This window comes from Psammomys obesus, unplaced genomic scaffold, assembly GCF_907164565.1.
Source record: "Psammomys obesus unplaced genomic scaffold, mPsaObe1.curated_primary_1811, whole genome shotgun sequence".
Lineage (NCBI taxonomy): Eukaryota > Metazoa > Chordata > Mammalia > Rodentia > Muridae > Psammomys > Psammomys obesus.
This window is the reverse complement of record NW_026590062.1, coordinates 26015401-26034016: the sequence shown is the minus strand read 5'-3', so window position 1 is coordinate 26034016 and position 18616 is coordinate 26015401. Positions and strand designations below refer to the sequence as shown.

General features: G+C 43.5%; 1 protein-coding gene across 6 annotated transcripts in view; it reads left to right on the top strand.

Annotated features, from left to right (window-relative positions):
- The window catches only part of Fbxo34 (F-box protein 34), a 62569-nt gene extending 45137 nt beyond the window's left edge, over nucleotides 1–17432 (top strand). The window contains exons 2-4 of one of the 6 annotated variants that reach the window (XM_055606185.1): nucleotides 9292–9422; nucleotides 12170–12217; nucleotides 14658–17432. In XM_055606185.1, coding sequence (XP_055462160.1) covers nucleotides 14668–16794 — 2127 coding nt within the window. In that variant the 5' untranslated portion in view covers nucleotides 9292–9422; nucleotides 12170–12217; nucleotides 14658–14667 and the 3' untranslated portion in view covers nucleotides 16795–17432. Of the gene's footprint in view, nucleotides 1–9291; nucleotides 9468–11305; nucleotides 11319–12169; nucleotides 12218–14657 lie in introns of those variants that run through there. The other 5 variants (XM_055606186.1, XR_008720011.1, XM_055606184.1 and 2 more) reach the window with 5 other exon arrangements.
- The last annotated feature ends 1184 nt before the right edge of the window (nucleotides 17433–18616 follow it).

The following is an 18616-nucleotide window of genomic DNA, read 5'->3' as shown; positions in this document are numbered from 1 at the left end:
AATCAAATGCATTGTGCTCACTGATAGGAATCTGTAACTTGGTGATTATTGCATAACTCATATGACGTTTGTTAACTGTGACTATTGGTTTTACTATTTTAAATTTATTTGTATGAATGCTTTGCCTGCTTGTGTATGTCTGTACACCCCATGCATGCCCCACTGGAGGAGGCTAGAAGACAGGGTGTCAGATTTCTCTGGGACTGGAGTTACAGACAGTAGCAAGCACCCATGTGGTTCTGGGTATCAAAAGTGGGCCCTTTGGAAGAGCAGCCAGTGTTCTTAGCTGCTGAGCCCCCAATTTTAATTGATAAGTTCCACATTTGTGAAATGAGAATATTAAGTGTATCTAGCTAAGTGGTCAATGTTTAATAAATATTAGTAACTAAGTCACCATGATAGTTACATAGTAATGTCTTTTCTCCCACCCCCCCCACTTTAGTGAATGTGGCCAGTCATGATTTTTGCTATAGAAAGATAATTAAAAGATAGTTTACAAGATATTTACAAAAATAGCAGGGTTTTTTTTGTTTATTTAAATCTTTACATATACCTTCCATTAAAGTTGGTAAAATTTAAGAGTACTTAAATAAGTTAGATTCAGGTACTAAATAAGCTGTTTTGTTTATATTATATAGACTGAGGGATTGAAAGGCGTATAGGGCCAGCAAAATGGCTCATAAGAGTTGTTGCCACCAAGGCTGGACAACTTGCATTTAAGGTACAGATCGCACATGGTAGGAGAGAATGGATCCCTGCAAGCTGTCCTCTGACCACTACACAGGTGCTGTGGCACGCACGCCCCTCCCTCCATGCATGAGTGCACTTACAGGAGCTAATTGATTGAACCAGCTTCGCTGATTTATGCCTGTAATTCTCTTGAGAGACTTTCAGGTTCAAGGCCAGCCTGGACTGCAGAAGTGTGGGGTCTTTTCTCAAAACATCACATCCTAAACAGGAGGAGAAGAAAAGAAAGAATTTGGTTGGCATTTAGCATCGTCACCTTTAGTCCTGTTCTTTTGTATTACTTGATTTCCTCATGTGTCTCCTTTTTCTTTTAAATTGTTTCCTGATTTATTTCCTGTTCAGTTTTCAGTAATGGGTGTGGAGTGGAGTAAGAACACATGCCCGTTGTCTGAACCAGGAAGAAGTAAGTGAGCACTTTGGTGCAGAGTGACCTCACCCACCAAACCTCCCTCCAGTCAGCCAGCCATTAGCTCTACACTGTGTATACATAATGACCATTTCAGTGCTCGTTATCCAGGGTTTCCCAAATGCTTCTCTGTGTTTATTTATCTTTAAGAAATATGGAAAAATTCAGCTGTGTATAGAAATAGAATAGTAATGAAGTTTCAGCGGTTTATTACCTCATATGGCTCAGGGTGGCCTTGAACTCCTAGTCCTTCTGTTTCTACCTTCCAAGTGCTAGGTTCATTTATTTGTTCATTATGTCTTTTATTAAAAGGTACTCTCTCTCTCTCTCTCTGTTTTTTTGAGGCAGCGTTGGTTTCTCTGTGTAACCTTGGCTCTCCTGGATTCGCTCTGTAGACCAGGCTGGCCTCAAACCCAAAGCAATCCGCCTGCCTCTGCCTCCCAAGTGCTGGGATTAAAGGTGTGTGCCACCACCAAGCTAAAAGGGACTATTACTAAATATATTCACTTCTAACTTCTTCCTGTTTTAAGTTGGAAGTTGTTTGAAGAGTCAAGATTTTTATTTTTTAAACTGTTCTATATCTTTCCTGTAGTCCAGTTGTTGCTGTGCCATGTATCCTTGCAAATCCCTCATTCTCTTTCTCCCATGTTCCCTGTAAATTAGTGGCTGGTTCTCCAGGACTGATTACACCTGATAGGTTTTGTTTTTGAAAGTGATTTTTCTTTCTCATCAGGTGTCCCTTTAGTGTCGGATTGTTTCAGTCTTGTATATTAGCAATGACTTACCAGTATCAGAGTCCTTAATATAATAAAAGCTACAAAACAGTGATAACCGATTCTGTTATTTCATCTGACTCTTAACCACAGCCTATGAGGAAACAAGTTTTCATCTAAAGACTCTGCTTTTTTCACCTGTATTTTTTGTTTGAGTTAATATCCCCTATATGACACTGTTTAGCAGTAATAGGATTTGGTATTGAGGTTTTCAGTATAATGTATATTGAGTAGTTGGTAGCAGCCAAACCGCAAACTCCCTGTAGTTCATCCAGTTAGGGTGCTGTCATAAGCCACTTAACCATTTCTCAGCTTCTTATGTTTAGTATGTGCTCAAGTTAACATGTACTTCTCTACCTGGATACTGTATCATATATTGCCTGTTTTAAGGCTTTACCTGCTTACTTCTTCTTGTTTTCTTTTTCTGTGGTACTGGGTGCCGGACCCAGGGCCTTAAAATATGTGCTAGCCAAGTGCTCTGTCACTGATACATATGTATATGATAGGATTTATATCATATAATATGTACATATATGCACACACAATCAAGTCAAGCAATAAAGTCTAAAATATGTCTTACTAAAATTTTAGTACAGGTAGCTTATTGAAGACATTGGGTTTTTTCGTTTGTTTGCTTTGTTTGTTTTCTCTGGAGTGGGTACTTTTTCAAGATACAGTCTTGCTTAGTATTTGTTTTGTAGACCTGCCTGGCTTCAGACTCCTGACAAGTCCTCCTTGCCTTGGTCTTTTATGTGCTACCCCTCCCCTTTTGTAGAAGGAGACTTGGGGAATACTATTTGTTCAGGTTCCTAGTTTACAAGTAAGGTTTTGCTTCATAACTGCCCATTTTACATTTGGATATCCTAAGGCATCTGGGGTTCGTTTGTAATCTTCTAGGGCCTTCCCATAGTCTTCTGTTAATGTTTATACCGTGATGGTACTCTTGTATCATTTGAAAGAATGCATCCTAAATCCTAGTCATCTCTTAAGTGTTTTATTTAAAGCAAATAACTGAAGATGGCAGCCCAGAAAGTAGAGGTTCCCCAGCTCAGTGAAATTTCTGTAATGGGACTAATAGTATAGACTAAAGTACTAAATTTCTGTAATGAGATTTTCTTCAAAAAGTCTAAAAGCAATCATCTGTCTGATGTTTTGCCATTATGCATTCTTACTGCTTTTCTTCTTTGGGAACTTGTTTAACTTCAGTGCCGTTTAAGGGTTATCTGAGTCTGTGTTTAAAATACACTTGGACTGTTGGTGTGGGGATATAAAAAGACATTAAATTGAGACAAAATGTTAACGTTTTTAAACACTCTTAATTTTTGTGATTTTTATTTTTGTTTCGTGTGTGGGTGTCTTGCCTGCCTGTGCGCCGGTGCACCACATGCATGCAGTGTCTGGAGACTAGGCGGAGGTAGCAGTGGGTCTTCTGGAACTGGAGCTACACGTGGTTGTTGGCCACCATGTGGGTACTGGCAGTCTATCCTGAGTCCTCTGGAAGAGCAGCCAGTGTTCTTAACCAACGGACCATGTCTCCAGTCCCTAACCTTAGTGTGTACGTGGGAGTGTGTGAGAGAGAGAGAGAAGGAGAGAGCGCGCACACAAGTACACATGCATAAAGTGGCATTCAAGGAAATCAAAGGACAACTTTTGGAGATTGCTTCTCTCCCTCCACCATGTGTGTTCAGGGATGGAACTCAGGTTGTCAGACTTAGCAGCAAGCACTTTATCCACTGAGCCGTCTCACCAGCCCAGAATTTTAAGTTTCTCAGCAGTTTACCAACATTTTGAATTTTTAAGTAATTTTAGAAAATAATTGTGTGATAAGCATTTCTAGTGAATAAAAGCCTTTCCTGTTTTTGTGCTTCTTTGTGGTATTCTAATACCTTGGGTTGAATATGAAGCCATAGTGATGTGGTTGAGCCACTTTGGACAGTGCAGATGAATATCACATTTGCATCCCTTTCTGTACGAAGGCTATCTCATAAAAAATACACCATTCATTCAGATTCAGCAATGTAGAGCACGGCCCTGGGGCAATAGTATTAAACTAGTCACATGTAGCCCCTGTCCCATGAAGCTAACATGCACAGTTGCACAGGTAAAAAGGTGACCTCATATCCATTCCTCTTAAAGGAGGGTCAGAGCTGGAATATGCGCCAGCTTTTAGAATTTCACAGCTTGTTGTCTTTGTTCGCTTTGAGTTTGGTATGCTGAAATATTAGCCTGTTAGTGACTATTACATATTTTCTCTTTTTACCCCGGTCTACAGCCAGTATCGGTTTAGATTGTATGTATATGTGCATGCACACATGCATGTAAGCATTTACTTGTTTGTGTGTGTATGTATGTATGTAGAGGCCTGAGAACAACTATAGGTGTTGCTCCTCAGGAATGTCTGCCCCACTTTTTTTTGGAGACAGGCTCTCTTAGTGGCCTAGCGCTTGCCAAGTAGGCCAGGCTGTTGGCAGCAAACCCTAACAGTCCATTCTCAGTCCTGTCACTATGGCTGCATCAAATGCAGCCTCTGTGCTTGTAAGGAAAGCCCTTTACCAGCAAAACACTCTCTTTGCCATCTCTCCAACCCTAGTTTACATTTTTCCAGAGACTAATTCTTTCTCTTTCCTCCTGCCCCCATAGTCTTGCCTAGCATTTAAAATTCATTACTGAGTTGATGATTGTGCTATTTCTAGTGCTTTGGAGATGCAGCTAAATGTGAATGTTACTGCATGCCCTGTAATTTTCAAGGTAATCTGTTACTGGCATTTAAAAAATGTTTAGTCTTGATTATATGTGTGTGTTTGTCCTGTGTGCATATAAGAACTCATGTGCTGTGGAGCACATGAATTCAGAGAACATGCTTTCCTATTTCCACAATGGGTTCCTGGGATCAAACTCAAGTTGTCAGGCTTGCTCATTTTTTTAAGAGGCTTTTTGTTTGGCTTTTTCTTTTTGAAGACAGGGTCCCATGTAGTCCAAGCTGGCTCAGCCTCTCTGTGTAGCTGAAGACCATCTTGAATGTTTGACTCCATGCCGTCACCTCCCAGTTGTACTATCACATCCAGGGTTGTGTGGTGCTGGGGTCAACCCCGGGGCTTCCTGCACACTGACACACCGCAGCCCTGGATGAGCGAGGGATCTGCAAGGCAACCCTCCACGACACACATCTGTGGACCCTGAGGAACTTTAGATGATGCTCTGTGAATCTCTTGGAACAGTGACACACTTGGAAGATATGTGCCATTTGCTCAGGTGTGGTCTGTTTTCTTTGATCAGTATTTCAAGGGGTTTGCTGACTGGAAAAAGGTTAGATGATCACTGTGCTTGATAAAAAAGAGTCTTTAATTAATAAGAATAACATTTTTCCTTTCCTATGTAAGTTAAGTTAGAAGATTGTCTATCATATTCTCAGCAATGAGGTCTTGAGTCATCTTGGCTTATTCAGCGTTTCTATCAGTTAGCCTTCCTGTTTTCTTTTATCCCTTCCATCCACCTTTCTTTCTCTTCTCTCCCTTTTCTCCCTTCTCTCCTCTGTTTCTTTCCATCACTATGTACACCTGGCTGACCTCAGACTCAGTGATCTACCTGCCTCTGTATCTACCCCATCCATGCTAGGATTAAAGGTGTACCAACACACGTGAATCACTTGTTTTTCTTTTGTGTGATTTCAAGGCATATTAAACCTAGGAAGTTTTTGTATATACTTTAATGTTAGGAGTTATGCTCTCACCATTGTCTGTTGACCATTGTCTGGTACCTCAGAATGTGACTAAATTCAAACAAAGGGCCTTTAAGGAGGTGACTTAAAATGAGGCTTTGGGGTCAAGTCCTAATACAGTGAAAGTCCTGTGCCTGGCCATCTCATTGTCTCCTGGAAATTGCCATACATTACTTATGTTTCTGGAATGGAAATTAGTTTTGTTTAGTCTTGTTTGTGGTATAGAATTCATATAAGAACCTGGAAGCAAGTGGGCACTGCTGTCTTTTAAGTGACAATTGCCAGTTCTAAGATGGAAGCTGTGAACATGAAGCTCTTTAGAGCTGCAGGTTCCTGAAGGCACGTTCTCCCTGGGTTTGGTTGGTTGGGGATTTTTTTTAACAACAACAACAAAAAAAAAAAACAACTTTTTTTTTTCTTTTTAAATTAAACCATGTTAACCATCCTGGGGCAAATTCAACCATGAAGGCTTTAGTGAATGTCCCTTTAAAGCCATGTGTGAATGGGTATGGCCAGGTGTCTATACCCTGGCTACTTGGATGGTCAGAGGGTATGGAGCCCCTTGTCTGAGCTACATGGAGAGACTCTGGTCTCTTAAATTGAAAGAAAAAGAAGAGCTGAGCTTCCTCCCTGATGAAGTCATCACCTAGTCTTCTGGAGCTCATTTTAAGAGGCTGTTTTCTCACAGGGTTTGTGTGTGTGTGTGTGTGTGTGTGTGTGTGTGTGTGTGTGTGTACGCGCGCGCTGTGATGAGCTGGATGCATTCTGTCAGTGCCTAGAGAGACATAGAGTGCATTTCGTCTTGCACTTCTGGTGGTATTCATACCCTCCTAGTCTTGGCACCTTTTCCAGTTAACAGGGGTGGAATGTCATGTCCCTTCTTTGAAACTTACTGATCTGCTAATGTTTGTGTCAGCCCATCACTTCTGTTGTGGCATTTAAGAGAAACTGACCTCGTATTAGAGCTAAAGCTCTCTTGATGAATGCCCTCAGAGTCCTGTATCATTTATATTTGTACTGTAGATGAGGCTAGGTGGGTTTTGTTGTTACTTCCCTGTTTTGCTAACAAAGCCTTGATGTGGTGTCCAGGCTGGTCCTTAGCTCTGGAGCTAACATGATTTTGCCTCATCCTCCTGAGTAGCCAGGAGCGCAGGTGTGTGCTCGCATGCCCAGCAGACACCTGTGGTAGACATTGTAAACTTGTTGTCTTGTTTTGCATTATGTAGTTTAGGCCACCCTCCTAAGTATCTAATTCACAGGCATGAGCCACCTATCAGGTTGCCTCCTTTTTAAGAGAGGAAATTAATCTAAGAGGTTCTATATGTTTTAAAGACTTACTTATTTTTACTTTATTGTATGAATGTTTGCGTGTATATATGTACATGTACCACATTCGTGGCAGTATCCTTAGAGACCAGAAGAGGGTATTGGTGGATCCTCTCGAACTGGAGTTACAGAACGCAACTCCCGTCTTTTGCAAGGGTTCCAAGTGCTCTTAATCACTGAGCATCCCTCCAGCTCTGAGCTGGCCCCTTTATTCTTAACATAATTGTGGCCTAGCCATCGGTCTCCAGAAATCATGTAGTAACTATTTGTCTTGTTACTGTGACAAAATAACCTAACAACAGCATCTAAAGAAGGAAGGGTTTATTTTGATTTACCATTCCAGAGGGCACAGTCCATGGTGCAGATGGACGGTGGCAGGAGCAGGAGGCAGCTGCTTACATTGATTCACAACCAAAAGGCAGAGAGCAATGAATGCAGGACTGTCTTTTTCCATATTCAATTGCGACCTCATTTTTAGAGATCTTCCACCTCAGTTAACCTCGTTTAGAATCTCCTCGGGAACATGCCCTCAGGTTTGTTTCTGTGGTGATTCTGAATCTTTCCAAGTTGAGAGTCAAGATTAACTACAAATCACTTCCTTCCTCTAACTAAACAGATTCAGTACCGCCCTTTGCACCTGTGCATACACACACACATATACACACACACAGAAAGTATGCTCATAGAATTGCAGAATTGCCAGAATTGTAATGTTCTGGTGAAGAAGATACAGTACATATTTTCTGGAAGCTTTTTTTTTTAACATTTGAGACAAGATCTTTAAAAAATTCTTGCCTGCATTGTTGGTGACCCACCTTTAATCCCAGCACTCTGGAGGCAGAGGCAGGTGGATCTCTGTGAGTTCAAGGCCAGCCTGGTCTATAAAGTGAGTTCCAGAACAGCCAAGGCTGCACAGACAAACTCTTTGTCTAGAAACAAAACAAAAATTAAAAACCCTCAGTCTTTTTTCCTATTCTGTCACATACTGCCTCTTAATTCCTTCTCAGTCAAGTTTATTGCTCTACAGAGTGATTACTTGGCAGTAAATACCTGTAATCCTAGCATGTGAGAGGCCAAGACAGACTCGGGACTGGACCCTACCTCAAAAGACTGAGGTCTAGAGCTGTAGCTGGTCGTCATTCTTGCCTAGCATGTGCGAGGCTCTGATTTGATTCCCAGTACTGTTAACGTTGGAGAACTTACTTGGACTTTTTTGTGGTTTGATGTTCATACACAGTTTTTGGTGGGGGTTGTAGTGTATGTGAGGTAGGTCTCACATCGTAACGAAGGCTGGCATGAGACTTAATATAGCCATTCTGACCTTGAACTCATAGCCATTCTGCTTCACCCTTCCTAAATGCTGGGGTTACAAGTGTGATCTAACACTCTCTGCTCTATACACATTTTTTAACATATAAATCTAATCTTTTGTGGCTAAATTCTGTTATTGTTTACTATCTTTAGGTGAGAGTTTTTCCACTTTATTTTTTATGTATGTGTGCCAGGATCATATGAATACCTGCTGCCCACAGAAGTCAGAAAATGGCACTAGATCCCTGGAATTGGTTGCAGATGGCTGTGACACATCTTGTGGATGCTGGGGACCAAACCTGTTCAAGAGCAGCCAGTACTCTAGCCATTGAGCATCTCTCCTGCCTCTTCCCAAGTGTCTGAGAGCTGGAATTATACTGTGTCTAACCACAATATATAGGGCTTTTGAAAACTAGATTGTGACCATCACTCCGTGAAGTTGTCCAAGTTTGAGTTGCTTAGTTGATAATCTCACCACATTCCTGGAAACACATTATGATAGGTATCCCTCAAGCCAAGCTTCTGAAAGCTGTTCTGATCAGTAGTCTCTACTCTCCATTGCAGTTCCTCACAGGGGCCATCAAGGGCTCCACCACCAGCTGACGATGTCCTTAGGAAATACTAGTCCTTCCCCTTCTTCTAAAAACATTCTACCTTTTAACGAATTATTGAGCATTTACCCTTCAACATGTGGCTGAGGGACTGTGTGCTGTTATAGGATCTGTCAGTAACTGGCCCCATCTCTTTGTTTTGGCTTTTGAGATAAAGTCGTGCATCGTGTGTGTGTGTGTGTGTGTGTGTGTGTGTGTGTGTGTGTACATGCACTTATGTACCACTGCTTCCCAATGGCTGTGCTACCATATTCCATTTATATACTTTTTTTCTATTATAAAAGTAATAATATACATGTTTATCATGCAAAATTTTGGGAGACTTCTGTTCAGACAACTTGTTTCTTATTGAAATACTTCCTTTCCTTTTGTCTACTTGACCTCTTATCTGTTTTACAGGCATTCATGCCTCCCCTTCTGCAGATCTGAGCAGCCATCTTGTTGCCATCCGCTGAGAGGAGCCATTCTTCATGCAGTTGCCGAAGCCATAAATTTGAAGATCCTTGATGCTTCTCCTCCACCCTCTGATTGTAATGAAATTAGAATCTCGTTTATTTACAAACCGTCTCTCTACTGTTAGTATCTTAGTTCAGACTCCTCTTCCCTGCATTTCTCCAAAAGGTCTACTTTTGAGCCTCTTAGGACTTTGTATGTCTTCCTTCAAGGCTTAGCCTAGAAAGTAAGGGCCTTTCGGACCTGTTTGACCTCTAGCTCGGTGCCAGTAGCCTCCTCTAAAATAAAATGCCCACTCTTTCTCTCCTCTTCCCTCATGGACTGTCATAGCACCCATACCACCCTGTGTAACCTGTGTGAGGTATCGCATTCTGCTGCTGATTGCTTGGCTTTCTGTCTCTCTGTAGCAGTGACTTTGATTTACAGTTGTGTAAGTTTCCAGTCCTGAGGGTTTAATAATACTAAGCAGTTAGAAGGAAATAGACATTTGTAGGGACATTTATAGACATGTGAGCAAGGTCTGAAGCTGTTATATGGACCTTGTAGCTTTAAAGTTGATTTGTGATGTGGTTAGCTTTCATCTTTCTGATCCCATCCTGACAGACCTATGAACAAACTTCCAAAGAGAGAAGTATGGCAGGACAAACTAGGGGTGATAGATGGACTCCAGCAGTCCTCCCTGCCTGTAGCCACCAAGTGCAATGGAGATAAGATGGTTGCTAACCTAGCAGCTGTGCCAGGGATGCAGAGGAGGCATATTTTAGTGACCTGGTAGAGACCTGGGAGGAACTCTCAGGGACTTAAGTTGCGGGTGTGTTAGCGTGGGTAATTGGGGCTGTCATCTAGTACCGTTGGGTTTTGAGGCTCTTACTACCACATCCATTTGAGCCAGTCCAGTAGGCGGGGCCTCTGAAGGTAGGCAAGTCTGCCACAGGAAGTGGCGGGTGGAGAGTCACCGTGTATGGGAGCTGACTGAGCTAGAGACAGTCCTGTCGTCATCACCTGAAAGGAATCACAGTCTAAACAAAAAGAACCTTGAGGACCTCTGATACCTAAGTGCTAGGAAAGAAAAGAATCTGAGCAGCTGAGGTGAAAGACATGGGCAATAGAAAGCTTATTCACTTCAGTTTGTGTCAAGGAGCAATACATCTTTCTTCACCCAGTTTAGGATGGATGCTTTAGCACAGACTCTCCTCGCATCCTGTCACATAGTTCTGCCTCCCTTCCAACAGCCTGCCCAAGCCAAAGCCCACCAGTGTCCTTGTTGGATGTGACAGACACATAGTCACCAAAGCTTGTTAACCTTAGTGTAACATTTAAAAGAGTCTGGGCCTAATCCCAGGAAAACTGAGGAATGATCTCAGACAGCTTCATTTTCTAAGGACCTTTCTGAAGGCCTAAGAACTGATATGGAGGTGTTGTGTAGGTTTGTATTTTATTTAATTGCAAGAGAGGAAGGATTGATTATAGCAGACTTTGTTTAAAACAGCATCATGTAGCCCAAGCTGGTCTCAAGATCACCATGTAGCCAAGAGTGTCCACCAGCTGACACTATCCTCCCTGCACCTCAGTCCTCATCCTCCTGTCTCTGTGTCTCCAGAAGGTGCTGGGAGTGTGCACATGTGCCATCATGCCTAGCTAGTTATAACAGAGTTTTGAGGACTGAGATGTGGCTCAGCGGTAGAGTGCTTGCCTCGTACAGATAATGCCTAGTATGGACAAGATCCTAATTAAGTAATGAAGAGATTGGCAGCCATGAAAAGCAGGGTGGAACTTTCACTGTGCTTGTTTCTAGCGTGGGATGGGAGTAGGCAAAGTGCTACCATCTGTTTTTATTTTTTGGGTTCTTGTAACAGATGCCCTGGTACCCTGCATTGTATCCTTAATTAACCAGTGATTTAAACCAAAACTAAGACTTTTTTGTAGCCTGAGCCTTACCAGACCTATTTTTTTGTCTCAGCTGTTAGGTGTCCACCAAGGGAAGAGACCCCTCCTCCCAGTCTTCAACCAGCAGCAATAGCTAAGCACGGTGCCTCCTGGGACCCCCTCCCCAGCAGTCACTTCCTTCTTTGGGGTACCTCCAGTCTTTATCTTGCTAAATTGTTCATTCAGTTACAGTCTGTAGAGTGGACTTTACAGATTCGGTGTAAACAAAAGCCTTCCCTAATCACACTGATTTCTTCTCAATAACAATCTGACAGTAACAGCCCCTGTTCTAGTTATGGTTACTATTGCTATGGTGAAACACTGTGATTAAAAGCAAGTTGGGGAGGAAAGGGTTTATTTGGCTTACACCTCCACATCACTGTCCATCACTGAAGGAGGTCAGGACAGGAACTAAGCCATAAAATAGGGCGGGAATGTGGAGGCAGGAGCTGATGCAGAGGTCATGCAGGCATGCTGCTTACTAGTTTGTTCCCATGGCTTGCTCAGCCTGCTTTCTTTATAAAACCCAGGACCACCAGCCCAGGGATGGCACCACCCACAATGAATTGTGATCTTCCCCCTTGATCACTAAATAAGAAAATGCCCTACAGATTTGTCTACATACAGGCGAATCATGTGGACACATTTTCTGAGTTGAGATTCCCTCCTCTCAGATGACTATAGGTTGTGTCAAGTTAACATAAAACTATCCTGCGCAACACACAGCACCTAAAATACTGTGAGAGTGAGGGAGGCAAAGAAAACATTGTGCAATGCAAAACAGCACACACATTGCTAAAGTTTAAATTTACTCACAGGTATTCTGTAATGAAATCATTATGTGATCATTTATTATTATTTTCCCCCCTAACCTCCATTGCTTTCATTTCACTTACAGGAGGATATGAAAACCCAGCACATAATTGGCACAAAAAGACAACACTCAGTATGACTTTTTATTTATTTACATATCTTGTTCTTGAAGAATTCTGGGTACTTCTGGGAAGACTAAATTATAGCAAAGGATAAAAAGCTGTTAAAATGTGACGGTGCAGAAAGGGGGAATCTCTCTCTCTCTCTCGCTACCCATGCTCAGGTTCTGAGGCATCAAGGGTCAGTCACCATGCTTGTGTTAAGATCTACTCCAGGATGGCTCCTCTAGAGGTTCTTGCCACCAAGCCTGGAGATCTGAGCTGAATCCCTGGAATTCACTTAGTGAAAGGAGAACCAGCTCCTGCATGTTGTCCTCTGACTTCTCCATACGTGACGCACAGCAACACCTGTGCTTGTATAGAAATAAATGTAACAGAAGTCTTTAAAAGATCCTTTATATGCCATAAGTGCAGGATTTCTATTTACATGGTTAGAAGACAGCTCGGCTGGACTAGAGAACTATGAAGTTAAAATGAAAGGTGAAGGACTTTGATGCAGCCCGCACTGACCCTGAAGGCAGTTAGTTAAAGGCTGTCGCAGGCAGTTGTGGATGTGGGACTCGTGTGAAGGGTTATAGTGAGTTGTCCCCAGGGGGCAGGTCTTAGAGTGAGAATCTCAGCCGGCATGGGTCTCCATGCATAGGTCTGAGGTGTTGTAGCCTCACTCCCACAAACCTGTGACTGGAGAACTTTATTTTGGTTGTTAAGACTATTTACAGGAGACCAGACATCCCTAGACGACACACTTTCTTCAATCCAAGGGAGTTTTTGTAGTAAGGGTTTGGCTCATTAGACTACCCCCTGATTCAACCCTTGAGTTAACATTTCTACTCAGACTCAGAGAAGTACCTCACCCAAGTTGTATCCACCCTCTCTGGCTAATCAGTCATCTAGCAGAGACCAGGACACAGGCCAACATCAAGTCATCATCTTTCTGTCTCACCCCTTGGCCAGTCAAGAAAGAAAAAAAAGAAAAGAAAAGGGAACCGTGTTTTTGTTGTTTTCTTCTGTTTGTCTGAATTAGTTCAAACCTTTTTAGAATTAATAAGGAGTATGGGCCCTATGTTTTATTTAAGGTAGAATTAACAGATTTGATACTTGGTCTTAGCCAAAAGGCCAAATGTACAGTTCATATGAATAGATTATTTAGAAAGTCTATTCTGGTGTATAGCTAAAGCACACAGTAGACAAGTGACAAGTTAAAGACAGAAAAATAGCCAACACTATGGGAATGGTTGAGGAAATAATAGGTATTTTTATATGCAACTAGTAAAATGTTAGTTGTGATGGACCAGAAAGATAAAGATTAAAAATAGACTAGAGCCTGAGAGTTACTGCCATGCCTTTAATCCCAGCACTTGGGAGACTGACGCAGGCAGAACTCGTTTCAGGCCAGCCAGGATTACATATTGAGATGCTGTCTCAGACAAACAAACCCATGAAACAAAACAACCTGCTAAGGTCAGGCATGGTGTTCATGCCTGTTGTCCAACACTGAGGGAAGCTGAGCAGGAGGATCACAAGTGTGAAAGCAGCATGGGCTACATAGTGAGACACTAGTGAAAGGGAGATGCTAGGGTTGGGGCTGGGATTATTCCTCAGCTAGTAAAGTATTTGCTTAGCATCTGCAGTTCTGGGTCCCAGCCCCAGCACTGCCTATAATCTCAGGATTATGGAGGCAGGAAAATCAGAAAGTCAAGGGCAGCCTGGCCTACATGAAATCTTATCCTAAAAAACAAGACAGATGAACAACCTAGGGAATATAGGGGAGCTTCTGTAATCTTCCCTACCTCTGTGCCAAGGGGTGATTTTAAAAAGCAGCTTTGGCTTAAATGCTCAGGGGGTACTGCAGAGACTGATGTATCAACCAAACGTAGACCCCCTGCTCAAATGTAGCCCATAGACAGCTTAGTCTCCATGTGAGTCCCTAGTAAGAGGAGAAGAGACAGTCTCTGACATCAACTCTGTTGCCTCCTCCTTGATCACTTTTACTTGGTGCGGTGACCTAGCTGGCCCACAGAGGAAGAGGATCCAGACAGTCCTGATGGGACCTGACAGGGCAGGGTCAAATAGTAGGGGAGGAGCACCTCCTCTATCAGTGGACTAGGGAAGAGGAATGGGAAGAAGACGGAGGGAGGGAGGGGGCTACAACTGAGATACAAAGTGAATAAATTATAAATAATAAAGAAAAAAGCAGTTTCGGTAAATTCAATGTTAAAGGATTAATTTACATTAACTAATAGCTCTTTCTGTAATGTATCAGTTACATCAGTTTATTTTCTGGCTGATAATTCACAGAAAGTGGTTAGCTTGCTTCTGTAATACTTGATTTGCGCATTAGAAATGAGCCGAGACATGACTGTTGGTAAAGACTTTACAAGCTGGAAGATCACATTTCTCTTGCCTGAAGCTGCAGCAAAATACCTGAGTCAGCTCTGTTCTCTCCTGTTCCAGGGCATCTGTTATGCACCTGAAGCCACACTGGAGACTCCAGAAGAAAGAGCACCCTCTTGAAGTCAGCAGGGACACACTAAGAACGCCTATGAGCCACCAAAACACTGTCCGTGATGAAAAGGGCAAAGCTAACTACATGAAACCACCTGTCTTCCCTTCAGCCTCCTTTGTCAAAGCAGCATCTAGAAAACCTTTTGGGATCCTTTCTCCAAATGTTCTATGCAGTATGAGTGGGAAGAACCCTGTGGAGAACAGCTTGAATGTTAAAGTCAAAAAGAATGTGCCGCCTGCAACAGTGCACCAGAGTGAGGAAGAAGGACTGCCTGGGAGCTGGGCTATTGTCAAGCCTGGAAATACGAAGGAGAAAATCGCATTCTTTGCAGCCCACCAGTGTAGCAGTAGGATAGGATCTATGAAAATAAAAAGTTCCTGGGATATTGATAGGAGGGCTACTAAAAGAAGGAAAAAATCAGGGGATCTTAAGAAAGCCAAGGTACAGTTAGAAATGATGAGAGAGATCAACAGCCAGTGCTACCAGCCGGAGCCATTTGCATGTGGCATTGAGCACTGTTCTGTGCATTATGTGAGTGACAGTGGGGACAGTGTCTGTAGTGGAAGGCCTCTGTCAGTGATACAGATGGTTGCCTTCCTTGAGCAGAGAGCTACTGCTCTCCTAGCTAGCTGCGTGAAAAACTGCACAAATCCGCCTGCCATTGTGAAGATTTCTGGCCAGTCCCGAGGTGTGCCACCTGCACCTGAGCCCTTCTCTGATCCAGGAACTTGTGAAGAACCCACGGAAAGAGAAAATCCTGAGTCTGGCAGATCACAGAGTGAACCAGTCCGAGTCCTTGACATGGTAGCCAGGTTGGAGTCTGAGTGCCTAAAGCATCAGGGCCAGCGAGAACCTGGGAGCTTGTCACGGAGTAACAGCTTCCGGCGAAGTGTGGGCAGGGTGTTGCTCACGAATGGCTCTCAGGCCAGTGACAAAAGTGAAGAGGGGTCTGCAGACACACCCGACACCCAGGTGCACCCCACACAGTCGGTGTCTGTGGGAGCAAGACCGTCAGAAACTGACCATTCTGCAGGGGACCAGGCCTGGGACAGTACCTCTCAGAGCTGTTCCTCATTGCCGGTAGGCGTGAGCTTCCACAAGGACAGCACAGAATTAGAGCCAAGTCAGCAGACAACTGTGGAGAACTCCAACCGCAATGACATAGAAATGACAGATGAATTTGATGGATTGCCCTTTTCTCCTCATACCTATCTCCAAGCTACCGAATTGTCCACAGATGCTATCAGTTGTATGAGTAGAGAGCCTGTAGCACTCCCAAAGCACCATGCTGATCAGAGAAAAGAACCTTTGTGCATCAGCATTGCCGTGTGCACGGTGGAGAGGGAGCCGCCTTCTGCTAGAGACTCCCTTGAAGAGCCTCTTCCTGGCATGTTGTTTTTTCTGTCACCTGGACGGGGCCAGCAAGAGTGCTCCCAGCTGAATGAACACACAGCACAAGAGGCTTCAGAGGCCAGTAAGCCTCAAGATGCTGCTGAGGGCAACAGTGCATGTGAGGAGAAAGATGGTTCTGTGGAGCCACTCGTCCCAGCAGCCCCCGGGGGGGAAAGTACATTACCGGTGCTTGAGGTGTCCAGCTGGAAGAAGCCCGTGTCTCAGGACTTCCTGGAGACCAGGTTTAAAATCCAGCAGCTCCTGGAGCCTCAGCAGTACATGGCATGCCTGCCTCACCACATCATGGTGAAAATCTTCAGGTTACTCCCCACCCTGAGTTTAGCAATTCTTAAATGTACCTGCCGCTACTTTAAGTCCATCATTGAATACTACAACATCAGGCCAGCAGATTCTCGGTGGGTCCGAGATCCTCGCTATAGAGAAGACCCTTGCAAGCAATGCAAGAAAAAGTATGTGAAAGGGGATGTGTCCCTGTGTCGGTGGCACCCCAAACCCTATTGCCAGGCATTGCCGTATGGGCCTGGGTACTGGATGTGCTGCCACCAGTCTCAGAAGGGCTTTCCCGGCTGTAAGCTAGGCCTTCATGACAATCACTGGTTACCTGCCTGCCACAGCTTTAACCGGGCTATCCATAAGAAAGCAAGAGGGAGCGAGGCGGAAGAGGAGTACTGATGTCCACGGGAGAGGCGAAGGGACTGTGAAACGCCTGGGTCAACCCTCAGGTGTGTGTGGCCTCATCCCCAGCTGTTCAGGACTCTGCTCCGCTCAGACTGCCATTACTCAGGCTTTTATCTGTTTACCAGCTGTTCAAGAAATTAGCTCCATGCTTGTCTATAGTGGTGCCTCACATTTAACCCACCCAGCTGTGAAAAACTCTGCCCATTTTCCTCCATTTGGACACTCAGAGGTCACCAGGCAGTCCCCACAAGAGGATCCTGCAATGTCCCAGCACTGGCTCTGTATCTGAAGTGAGTGAAATGAGGAAACCTTTGAGAATTATGCCTAAAAAAAGAGAAAAAAAAAAAACAAAAAACGTAGGCACCTTACCTTAGACCTTGTATGCTTGATGCTGTGAGAATGTTTGGTGATGGGTCTGCCCTGTGGTGTTTACAGTGTATATAATGGTTGTGTTTCATAGGGCTGTGAAAGTGCACAGTGAACCGAGCGCCTTGACCTGCACATGAGTGCTTTGGCCCCTCTGTAAATAATGTGATTAAAACCCAGTATTGTATATTACGGACAGCTGACTAAACATATTCACCAGAATAAGACAATATCATATAATAGATTAAAATGTTGTGCATCCTTTTTGTCTGGCTTCTCTTTTTCTTTTGTAAAACTTCAATAAAAACATACATTAAGTGAGGCCTGAGCATACAATAAAATTTTAACAACTTGATAAATGTTCTCCCACAAATGCCTAAATGCAGGCAGTGAAGGAGACCCGAGAAGGGTGCCACACCTCCGGAAACCATGTCTTCTGCAAGAGCAAGCTCTCTTAACTGCTGAGCCATTGAAGCCCAGAGATGTATTTTGTGCATGTGCGTGTGCTTTCTTTTGAGTGTGAACACCCTAAGAGGACAAAGGTGGTAGATCCTCCACTGTGGAGCTTGAGTTACAGGCTGTTGTGAGCCGCCCAGTGAACTGAACGTAGTGCTCTTCTCTTGCCTAAGTCCTCTCTCCAGATCCTGAATGTCCGGGGTTGAAGGTTCTTGTGAACTGACTTAGAATTAAAACAGCACACCTGTGATGTGTGTGGGTATTTTGCCTGCTGCCTGCAGAAGCCAGGAAAGGATATCAGATCCCCCAGCACTGGAGTTAGGGTGGGCTGTAAACCCTCACGTGGCTGGAAATCGAACCCTAGTCCTCTGGAAGAATGGCAGTGCTCTTAGCTGCGAAGTCGCCTCTGTGCCCCTTAAGATCCTTACCTTTGAAAGTTTTGTTTTGAAGCCATTGTGGTGGCTCATGCCTGTAATCCCAGAACTGAGGACAAAGCAAAAGAATATCTGAGGCATGCAAATGCACCTCAGAGTTATTTGGAAGAAGGGAGGTTAACCTTTTCTATGACAAAATCATCTTCCTTCAAATTATAAATTTAAATTTTTATTACCTTTTAATATTTTGAATTTTTTGTCTGTCCAGTACCTGCCATGTTCCCTGTATAGGAAAGTAATATCCAGGGGATTCTCACAGCTTGTCCATTATCATTTAGAAGCCGTTGAGAATCTCTTCAGGCTTGGGGACATGTGGTACTTAATAAAGCTGGATAATCCTGAGCCCTCAAAAGTTGGGGCTCTAAAGCCAAACAATCCAAAAATTAGATTGGTCTGAAATCAAGTACTCAAAAACAAGAGACAAAACCTTGTTCTTAGTGTAAGTTGCAGGCAGGGAGGACAGATGACAGATGTGACAAATGTGGGTGACTGATGGGAAAAGAGCAGTGTTTAGAAGATACAAATCTGGCCAGGACTCGGGGAGCACAGCCCAAGATGAC